The following is a 12305-nucleotide window of genomic DNA, read 5'->3' as shown; positions in this document are numbered from 1 at the left end:
GTAGTTAGTAGTAGTAGTAGTAGTAAGTAATAGTAATTAGTATATATATATAGTANAATGATTANATGATAGANAATTNATAGNGANTANNANNNANNAGAGAGAGAGAGAGAGAGCGTCCCATTTTCGTTGATAAAGGTTCGCATAGATGTTGCACATCGCCACTATAAATCTCGCGATGCATCGGTTCTTTAGTGCACACCGCGAGATAATGACGTTATATTGTCTCCACTGGGAATTTACGAAACTGTCGCAGTGTCTCGCCGAACTTTTCGCATCGATACGAATTGCGATCGCCGATACACCAGTGAATAAATTCCGCCCGCCATCAGTTTATTACGCGCCGAGCATCATTCCTGCCCAATGAATTCTTTTGTCACTTCAGACGGAAATTTCTATAAAGATCCTCCATTGCGAAATTATTGGCAAATTTGATGCATATGCACCCGTGTTATTAACGCTTTAAGAAACTTGCTTTAAACGCCCATGAAGGTTATTGCTTTTAAAATGTCGCATGCCGTTCATAAAAGGCGAAAGCAGCGAACGTCTGTGTGTTGGTGCATACGTATTTTCAAGTGGATCAGTACACGAGCGCATTCTTTATTAATGCTCTACTTCAAACTTTTTGATAGCTGAATTCAGAAGACCTCACAAGAATGCTTTAGGTACTTCGAAATAGACTATTACACGATACTTTTTGTAACTCTTTTTTGCCTTCTGAATAATTTTTATCAAGTTTCATGCTTTTTATGGCTATAACTTCTAAACAAGCACAAAGTATGAAACAGAAGAGACTTTACTTTTATACATATTCTAGCTATATCAAAAGCATTTTGATCTTGAAGCAGTATCTTTTTTAATAATAATTTCGTAACATTTGCTTTTCCAATTTATCTATTAATAAAACTGAAAGAATATTATTAATTACAATTATCATTTTATGATAATTGTAAGAGAGCATATGCTTTCAACTGCTTCAAATTCAACTTGTAAACGATCGGGAGATATAACGATGTTGTTTGATATCCGCACTCGATGTAGTTTACTACGATCTATATTCAGGTCAAGACCTAAAAATCAGTCAGCGACGCAAACTAATCTATCGTCAGACGGGGGCAGAAGGAATCGACCATTTACAAGCCTAGTGCAGGCTTACGGATTGCATCTAGGGTTAAGGGGCTTGCTCCAGAGTCTGAGAGCCAAAGAGGGTGCGGTCGCTTGCAGTGTGATCCTTCCTAAGCCAAGGCTAAGAGGCTATTAGTTAGCTCTGCTAGCTGCGACATAACCCGTAAGACTAACACGGTACTTACACCTTCCTGCCTCGTCGGGATCGCAGGATATTCAGCCAGCCAAGCTCTCGCGTATGTTTGCATGGGGGTTGTCTACGCTGATGGTGACTCCTGAACGCGATTAATAGTAAGGAATGAATATCAAACAAGCTAACCGCATCTCCGTTTTCACGTTCCATCCGGTGCATGAAATTCCATTTAAGCCGGGATAATAAAATATGCATAGTACGTTGTAATAAATGTACCCTAAGTACGCGAATTGTATACAGTAGCATATGTAGGAAATATGACGTATAAAATATTAGTGTTAAAAAAAATAACGTGTACACAATTAAATTTAACTGTAATATGTACAAATATAACATACATTTATGATGTCATATTTTATAACGTTACAGATAATATCACATTTAAAGAAAATTATTTTCGTTAAAATATCTTATAATTTCTAAAATATAGTAAAATACTGAAAACATTTCTTAAAATTTCTCTCCAAAATAGGATAATTATTCTAATTGTTTAAAGATTAACGGTTTTATTTTACCTTGTTTATAATTATTTAAAGAGCGCATATTCAAGAAAAACAAAATTAAAAAATTGACCATAATGGTATGCTAGGATATTCTGTATGCATAATATATTTTACTACGTTTAATGAAGAAAGAGGAAGAGAGAGAGAGAGAGAAAGAGAGAGAGAGAGAGAGAGAGAGAGAGGAAGAGAGAGAGAATACATTATTATAGACACCTCTATTAATCTAATAGCAACCGCCTGCGGTTGAATATTTTATTTCGCCGATGGTTGACGGAAAATGTGCAATTTTGTGGGATCGGCGTACTGCGTGTGCATGTTTTACAAATTTGATCCATCGTTTCAAAGTAAAACTCAAATGACTCGAAATAAAGAGCAGAAATGGGTCGCCTACATGCGCGAATGGTTACACAGTAATTAAATTAATGGGTAGCCGTTAGCAATGCCATTGGCAGGTCATTGAAAGTACACTCGTTATAGCCATAGACCATACGACCATAGACGAAATAGTACAATATTCAGGATACGCCTTTTCGTTATTGTATTTTATCGTTTCAATTTTTTCCTTTCATCATTTCGAAAAAAAAGAAAGTCACGTCATATGTCCGAATGTGAATATCAACATCCGAAAATCATCGAAATATATTGAAATATTGAATATCGTCCCATTTGTGTCACATTATTGGAATTACAAGGAAACTGTCGAAATTATTCCTCCATCAATTTTGATGAGCTTTAGATATATTGATGTATAGAGCACCAAAAAATATAAGACTCATATTATTTATCAAGTTTATGAATAATCTTTCGAAAATTTTTTCAGCGAATAGCTTCGAAACTATAAGATATATGAAAAAATGTTTATATCAAAGCATTTTATACTTCTAATAATAGTATAAAAATGGTATTTATTTTTTTTAATATCAAATTTTTTAATTTAATCCTATTCTCAAATATTGTTTCCGTAATTTCGAACCTTAAGCAGACAAAAAATATGGATTAAATATTTTTTGATAATATAACATATTCAAAATTGGTGAACGATAATTCTAACGATTCTCTTAAAAAGACAAGGAAAAAAACAACTGACACTATGTAGAAAACACAGCAAAATATTTTATTGAAAATTATTTTCATATTTTATACATTATATTTCATGTCATATTTTACATAGCATTATAAAAAGTCGATACAATAGTCTTATCATTTCTATAATTTCGATGCTCGTCACGTTAACGCGACAAAGCAAACATAATCGACGCGTATCGCATTTGTCGACTGTTCGCACGTGTGGCGATAAATTTTCGTGCAGCGCGTGTTCTAGGAAGTACTTTCCGGGGCACGTTTAACAAGGGTGCAAGCGAATTGTGGTAGGCCCGATAACAGGCAAGCATGGGATACGTTAAGTTTCAAAACAAGTACGATCATAAAAGTTTACCAACTTTTGAGCCGGTTTCGACACGATTGGCAATGGTGGCGGCGAAACCGGCATTAAATATGAATCATAAAAGAAGCATAAAGATAATTGTATGCTAATAGGGTAAGCGTATGCACCGTGTCGTCCACAATGGCTCAGCGTCTTCCGTTATTACCTATGTATCTGCTTTACAATGAATACCTATGTGCTCGCATAGTCGCGACGCGATACAACGTCGATGTTAACCAATTTCGTGCGATTAACTTTGCCGCAATTATCTACCATGGATTGTGCCCGGGAAATACATATACTACTTAAATTAAAGATCACTCGTTCATTCTTCGTGGTCGCCGTTCGCCAATGCTCGTCACGTTTAGCACATTATTTGTGATCGCATCGCCGTTATCCTCGTACTTTTGCGGTGAGAAGACTTGAACGCTCGAAACGTAAAATAAGGAATATAATTTTAAGTGTTTCATGGAATCACTCTTTTTTACTGGCACCTAAAATCGTTTGATTATTGCGTATGTTTAAATTTCGTTTTCCTATGGCAGCGCCTTAAACTTTTTGTTACAAATACGTGAATGTCGAAATGAAGTCTAACTAAAATTATTTCTTGATATTAAAAAGTGTATAATCTTGTTAGATATTCGAAGGTTTCCCCTTTTCTTTTCTTTTCTTTTCTCCCGTTCACAGTATGTATTTCTCTTTGAATTTTTGATAGGGAACAGACAGCGAGGAACTAATATACAGAGGCAATTTTTACGATGTAATATCGCAGACGTTCTGTACGTCATAATAATGCTTCGCCTTGCCTGTAATACTTTAGAGAAGCATGGCACGATCTCTTTGAAGCTCGCAAAACTTTAAATCTTTAAACAGTGTACGCGAACTCATTAAAAGTTCTTTCTCAGAAAGGATAAAACGGGATGTATTGACGAAGTTGGTTTAGAAATACAATGAGTTTGCGAACATCGGGTGCTGGTTTGCGGCCAATTCTTTTTATCTACTGATGTAAGTAAAATAAGAGCTTGACAGGCATTGCAGGAAGATGATCCGCAAAAAAAAGAAAAATTTTTCATGTCAAGATGATGTTCTTTTCTCAAGTTCATCTAAAAAATATCACGGTTGCGTATATTTAAGAAAACGGTATTTTAATAGAGAATGCGTTTGGCATTTATCCAAAATTTTCCATTAGTAAAATGCAATCTTTCCGTTGCAAGGAACTTTGCGAATTAAATATCACAACGCGTGTTATTTGCTGCACGTGGAGTAAACTTTTTCCCTTCATCGACCCTAATTCTACAAACGGAAACGGTCGAGGCACACGGAAGTGAGTCTTTGGAACTTTTAAAAATATCTGATAAAAAGAAAAAAGATAGTCGTTAGAACTTTTCAGGGCGTACTTGACCGATCAGTGTATGGACTCGCGGGCTGATCGAATTTATTATTTGGAACAAAATCGACGCCGCGCTTTTGCGACGCCGACGAGTGCAGCGGAGCAAAGCGAGAAAAATAAGACGAGCGCCGAGACTGCAGCGGATAGCTTTTCATGAGGTCGTGAATCGGCAACGATGAGGAGGATCTCCTTGACCGCTTGCTAGCTCTCATAGAGTAGATCGTCTCCGAGAGCTTTTACGGGTTTTGACGAAAGCGCACCGTCACGATGTGTAAACCATGAGAGACCATTCGACGATTCTACGAATCTCACCCTCTCCCGGGAAAGATGGAATTGAAGGGGACGAGGATGGGATTCGACTGAAAGGCGAATCCTTTTTACGAGCTCGGATACATACGCCCGAAGGTCGAAAGGAACGAAAGCTACTCGGTGCGCTGGTCCCGAGATCTTTTGCGCGCCTCGCTGCAGTCTCATTGCGGAGTCACGAGAATCCGAGGCAAGCAGCGAAACGCTTTCCGATTTTTCCGAAAACCGCACACCAGAGTGACTTTTACCCCTTTCGAGTATTGCCACTTCCCTCGTATCGTCTCTAATGTAAAGCATTGTAATCTAAATATGGATAAGGCAAGACGCACGCGGGCTTTATTCGCGATACCAAGATAAATATGTAATACGTGTATGTACCCAGATTGCGTACATATACGTATCGGTGTCTGGAATCGTCGATGATATATCGAAATTCGAATCAAATTTGTAAACGTAAAACATATGGGACGAAGAGAGCCCATTTTCTCTTTTCTCAATTTCTATCCTTTCTATCCTGTTAACTATTCTGTTTTAATTTGTGAAAGTTTGCCATTAATATCAGAACAATTAAATATAATTTGATGATAGAATCAAAATATTCAGTTCGAACAATCATTGTATAATCTTAACTCAATAACTTTTCCATAGCAGCACGTGGAAGACCTTGATATGTCGGTCAAGGTGATCCACCGATACTCTACGCGAAATATTCCAATGTCATTCTCTCTTCTCCGGACATTCGCCCGCCCTATCTTTCGAGGGCACTCACGCTGAGCCATAGAGTACTTCCACGTGTGTAGCACACAATACACGCGCGAGAAATCGATTCGCCATTAGAGGATTCGAACTCGACATTCCCGACAATTTCTGAGTGAACGAATTGAAGTTTCGATCGAGTCATTGTTGCTTTTGATTGTCGAAGAGTGATTTCCATCGAACTCCACATCCTTTAGTCGATCGAATCACCAGGTAGACCGCAAGTGTCATCACAATCAGAGATGAGGAGGTCAAAGTAGGACGGACTTTGACGCGCGGCTCGTTTGATGGTGGTATGTAAGAGATAATTGATGATGTTATGGTTCATTGCTGACCTCACTGTTACCCGACGCAGACAAATATTGACAGCTTCCGATCACAAAGCGGTGGACAGTATCCTTTGTACGCGTCCCACGCACCACTGCTTGATGTCTGCTCGGTTTTCCTATCGAACCGCTGAGCTCGTGGGTAAATCAACGTCCGCGTTCGACGTGCATGTCGACTTCCCTAAATTAAAGCGTCCCGGCCCGTTCGCATGGGCCGTACGTAAATTCCATCCCTTTTTCTCCCTTTTCATTTGACTTTTTGATACAAAAAGTACCTCTTTCAGTGCTTCTTTTATAGTCGAGCACTTTCATACCTCAATTGGGATTTGAAAACAATCAGTAGATTTAGACAGATCGCATCGAAAAAGATAAAATATCCACGCGAAAAAAATTCGGTGAGATCAGTAAAAACTAACACGAGGAAAAAAATCAACGTGATTTGTAAACGTTCCATATACAAAGTGCCGACAAAGGGAAAACCACGAAATTAATTAGTCGCGACAACGATACAATTCTCGAATGCGGATACGCGTCAAAGGGATCGTGCAATGATTCCGGAACGCGATGTAAGTTGCTTCCTCACCGCGATCAAAGAGCTTTGACTGAGGAGGAATGAGAGTCCGGTGAACATAGTTCCGAGGAACATAGTTTCGCGAAGGTCTGTGTCTGCATTGTTCGTCTTCGCCCAGTCAATGGGACTGTTCGTTTGTTGAGCTTGTAGTAAGTTTCCTATGATGTGATGAACTCGCATCATCGAGCAAAAATTTGATTTGCGATATGCAATAAATAAATAGCAGACGATAAAGTATATAGAAGAAAGGGGGAAATAAATGAAAAAGAATTTATGAATGTTATACAGAAATTGTGTCTATAATAGTAATTAAAAAAATTTTCATACGATTAAATTAAATATAAATTACATACAATATTGACAGTTCGATAGATGTAATTAAATTCCATTTTAATTTTGTTTCTTAAACTGTGGACACTGTGGTGAATATCTACATATTTTAAATTGGCTAAGTGTAAGTAAATTCATACGTACACACATTACGGATCATAATCTGCTGACAGAAGTATGTACGGATCGAAACATTGGAATTATTGCCATTCAATCGCCATGCCAACCATTGTACTTGTTCGTTTTAATTAAATCTATGTATTTTCATATTTCTATCAGTCATTATCTCACCCATTCGTGGACAGATCCTTGCAAGTGGATCCAAGTGTACTGTTGCGGAGGCAATCGCCCTTCAAAGGGAACGTTCATGCCTGCAAACCGGTTAGTAACAAGTTTCGCAAAATTCAGTTAGGCGATCTATATGGCTCGCGGCGAATCATCTGCTCGTTTCTGACGAAGCCCGGGACGTTAATGTTCTTCTGATCCGCGTAATCGTTCGATCTAGAAGTTGCCGCTCCCTATCGACGCCGGCGCTCGTGTTGTGCTGATAGCGGCAGTTTAGAAGTTTCGCGACGGCGGCCGGGCCTTTCAGGCAAACTCCTTCATCTCGGATTCGAGCTTGTTGATCACCCATTGCAACCCTTGTCGACCCTTAAACAAAAATCAAATATTATTTGCATACGTGAAGAAGCACATGATTGCGAAGTGTCATTGCAGTGTCATTCATACATTTTTATGAAACGCGCGAGCGCATCAACATTTTATGAAAAATTTTTTTTGACAAATCTTCGACACTATATTAAAAAAAATAGCAGTCAATAGCATGCATAGAAAAATTTCTCAGACAGAAATTTGCATATTTCTCAAGAGACAGTTTGCATTTCTCTGTTTATTCGATCGTAAAAAAACTTATGTTTCCTAAACATTAGAACATGTCATGATTCGAAATTATAAATAAAAATAATTTTACAAATAATAATTCATAACAATATTCGATCTCGTTAAATTTTTAATAAATTCACTCTAAATTTCTTACAGTGTTACAAATCTCCAAGAAAGTGAAAATATTTTACTTCTTGAAAATTGTCACTCTTTTTCAAGAAGTGAAATAAAAGTGAAATATTTTCACTTTTATTTCAAAGATAATTGTATTTTCACTTTCTTAGAATAAGATTTCGTTGCAAGAAATTTAGAGTGTTGCATATATGCAAGAGAGATTTCTTAACATTAAGAGATCACTTACTTTGCTCGCGTTAAAGGAGATTTTTGAAGCTAAGAGATCCTCCATGTAGTTAGTCAGTGGTACCCCTCGAACGGTGACTACCGCTTCTTGTGTGAGTAATGTCTTGGTGGGATCATCCGGATGGGGCGTATATCTGACAGCTTCGTCTACAGCGATATAATTACCGAAAGTTAACTGACAAAAAAAAAAAAACAAGAATAATTTATCTGATCAATGTGAATACCGTGGAACATTCTACACGTAATAGTCAAATAAAAAAATGACTGTATTTTCATTCGTTGAAACACAGAGCTGATTCGCATCAAATATTGTATGTATTATAAAAGTAATATGATTGTATAGATCTCCGACTTTGATAAGACGCGTGATTTGCGTTATCAAATCTATCATACTGTAATAAATACATCGCTTAATACATATTCGCGCCGCAGTATACTCGTATCAGGAATTTCAGTCGTTTATATCGATCATCGTGTGCAACTTGGGAAGTTAGCAATCCTCGGAGTAGATGGACAGTTCGAATTATCGAGATGGAACGTCACGAAAGTGACGTAGACATCCTTGAATAATCAATGCCACTAAACAAACAAACGAATCGGCCATAGCTCCCATCACGGAGAAAAAAAACATCCAACGCACGCTTCCACTTCCGTGCCTTCCATTACGCTATATTTTTCCCTCGCTTTTTTCCGTTCTATTTCGGATGCATTATTCGATATGAATATTTCTGAGCTACTTTTATGATTATTTTTTTTAAATCTCTCTTTTAAATGATTCGTATATGATATTTATACAGCGAGCATCCAAATGATTTTTCGATTGCTTATATATAAGTTTTAGTAAACAAGATTAATAAGATACCGAGAGATAGAATTATTTTTCTATTTTCTTCAACGTAGTTTTCTTCTATATCATAAATATCATCCTATTTGATATTCAGAACTCATGAACATCGAAAACTCAAATATACTCTATTTGTACGAAGGCAGTATTGGCACAACATTTTGCGATATCGGGCTGCGGCGAAAACTAAACTGAGTTTGCGAAAGGACCACGACTATATAATGCAACCCCACGTCGAATGACCGTAATATTGTATACATATATTGCGATCTCACATCAATGCATCGTAATGCGGGCGTGTTAGGAACCGAACATATAGCTATGCAGATCCAATATATATGGTATGCTGCGACTAATCGAATACATAGAGAAACGTGGAGTATAACAAAACCGGGGAGTAGCACGCGTTGGAAGACCATCTCGAATTCATTACAGTGCGCCAGTGCGTAAACATGCGACGCGAAAGCGACAAACAGCACTCTGCGGAGCGATGTGCGGTGTGCTTTTGTTACAGCACGGCATACCGTCGGTACGAAGTACCGTTAGAGTGCAGAGTGCGTCGCGTTGTCATCGCGCGCGGATTTGTTTCCCGCCGCGAGAGAAACAATCACCCACGCTGCTTGCACGACGATGGGCGAGAGGCGGGAGGGGTTGAAAGAGCGCGAGAGGATTGAAAACTAGCGCGGCAACTGAGCGCCTCGAGCTAGTCACCCCGAGGCCTAAAGTTTAATCTGTGTCGCTGTCATAGAATTTGTACTAGCTGAAACGTATTTGCTGTTGGTACCATATAGCCTTTGCCACTGTAAATTTGCGGCTGGAAAATCGTGGTTTCGATCTCTCTTGTATCCACGGAGGCACTACATCTTTAGGCACTATTCAATTCGAAAATCATATAAATAACGAATCGTTATTTATCACTTTTGCTATGACAATCTAATCCCCTAAAGCCGCATCTTAGAGAGTACAGGGAAAGCTAAATGAAATATACACGAGCAAGTTGCGCGAATGAAAATTCATTTAGGAAATTTCTCCTTCGACATAGTTTTAATTAGTAAAGTTTGAATCAACATTCCTCTAGTTACTACAGGAAAATGAATATGTTCTGCATCAGATTAATAAAAATCAGGATATGTAAAAAAAATAATTATAATTTTTCGTCAGGATAAAAGTGGCTCTAAAGTGGGCCGTAAGGCCGATCTACGTGTGATCTCACAACATGTGAACAAGAGGTCAGTAGAGATGCACGTCATTATGAGCTTCGGACGAACGCCATCGTGGCATAGCACGCCGTGGGGTGGAACAATTGAATCGCAGGGGCGCAATACGTTTCACGAGGAAATTAACGCCCGCGGCACATTGTGAGTCCGCGACTATTCCAGATATAGAATGGTGCGGTGTTGTACTCTATGGACTCTGCCATATTGGCAATCAGTGAAGCCGACTGTGTTACACCGGTCAACTCGCGGTCAACTCGCCGTCCAACTTCGCTTCGCGGCACGACGGTTTCCAAAGCCGATTCATGGACGTGAAGGAAAAAATGAAAAATTAACATTACGCCCGCGAGCTGCTGCGTTTCATGGAGTTCACGGTCGGCGAGTCAAGAACAAAGACGTCGATTAAATCCGAAGGAAATGAAATTCTCTAGTATATAAACGCTGCGCGTGCTACACCGCTACTATCCATGTGCCATATCATTGCAATAAAATTCACGGAATTATATCGACGACGGAAGTCGAGCCTGAATGTCGGTGTGAGCTTGAATTTCATAACGACCTTACGCATTGCAATCTTATGATATAGAAAATTATTATTCACAGGAAATGTAGTAATACTCTAGTTACGATATATTAAGAGATCTTTCTCTATTTGTAATATATAATAAATGTAGAATATTAGATTACGTATTATGTATTACGATACGTAAATATTGTACATTTAAAAAACATTAAAATGTATGAAGATACAATAAAACGTAGCAATTATCAACGGAAAATGAGAAGGATATTAAATTTCGCTATTTAGTAATATATTTCTTAAAAATTTCGAATATATTTGGAATATAACTACGTTATACTCCAGGTCATGGAACACGAAGAAAAGTGAGGCTCGTAGCAATTGAAGAGCTGTTACTAAAGTACACGACTGGTTATCTAAATAAGATATTGTTATTGTAGCTCTCGCGCCACAACGGCAAGCTCGCCAATACGAAATACTAGTATTGTTATTGCCAGTATTGTGCTGCGTCCTTAATTTTCTCTTATGAAAAGGACATTTCATTTGTGCGGGGTACGTTCTACTATATTTCCCTAATAACATTCAATTTAAATATTTCGCTATATATATATTTCAATATAATTATTTCAATAACTTAAACGAAATTGTATTCCGAAAGCCACATTAATTAATCATCACTCTCGCGAAAACAATATGCTTGTTATTCGTTAGTTACTGGAAATACTCCTTCAAGCATTTAAAACTGCAAAGATATCGTCTTGCTTTTTGGAAATTGTCTGATAAAATTCAATAGGACTTACTGCTGCACAGAGAATTTATGCACGAAAGAAGGATGAGCGTTTTAACGGTGAGAAAAAGATAAATGAAAAGAAGCGTAATTGGCGAGACGAGAGATTCCATTGTCATGTCTGTGACGAGATGTATACTCTTGTTGGAGTGAATTTTTTAACCGCGGCGCGAAAAACGCTTCGCTTAATACAAGATAGAATTACGGCAATCCGCAGCATTATATCAAAGAGCAGTCGCTTCTCTCCTTCCTTCGGCTCCTGTTCCAATTCGGCCTTTTTCATGCGAACGGTAACTAACTACATGAAACAGAAATCGCTGTTGCTTTTGATTTTCGAAATGTCCCAGCGAGTGACGTATGTAAATAGCTTTTTGCACAGATTGAAAATTGTAAGCCTTTAAGCACGCATTTACATGCCATAGCTGCGAGAATTTTTTCACGAATATAAACGGATAATAAAGTAACGAATGATTGAAACACACGTTGCAAATATGTATGTTCTATTTGCCGATTCGTCATGCGTTTTTTTTTTTACGCGGATTATCACTTTTCGTAAAAATCCCTGTGTCAGATGTTAATAGCAGTCGTGCTACACTGCGAACGCGAAATCCGACAATCGTGTTTAATCCCTAGCGGATCTCCACGGAACCGTGTTTCTCAGTGCTGATATAAATTCTTTACACGATGAATATTCAACGAAGTTTATTCACAGTTCGCGCAACGTCCTTTGCCTTTGAACAACAGTTAGAACTGTTGTTCACTCTCTCTCTCTCTC

The 12305-nt window shown here is 38.1% G+C and overlaps 1 protein-coding gene across 1 annotated transcript in view; it reads right to left on the bottom strand.

Moving 5' to 3' along the window:
• Positions 1-7511: 7511 nt before the first annotated feature.
• Positions 7512-12305, bottom strand: part of LOC105618459 (protein slowmo) — a 23796-nt gene continuing 19002 nt past the window's right edge. The window contains exons 4-5 of the mRNA XM_012199995.1: positions 8167-8340; positions 7512-7574 (exon numbers count right to left, since the gene is read on the bottom strand). Of these exons, the coding sequence (XP_012055385.1) occupies positions 7512-7574; positions 8167-8340 (237 nt within the window). The remainder of the gene's footprint in view (positions 7575-8166; positions 8341-12305) is intronic.

Source organism: Atta cephalotes (assembly GCF_000143395.1).
Source record: "Atta cephalotes unplaced genomic scaffold scaffold00017, whole genome shotgun sequence".
Classification (NCBI taxonomy): domain Eukaryota; kingdom Metazoa; phylum Arthropoda; class Insecta; order Hymenoptera; family Formicidae; genus Atta; species Atta cephalotes.
Note: the sequence above shows the minus strand (reverse complement) of the source record. Positions and strands in the feature narration are given on the sequence as shown.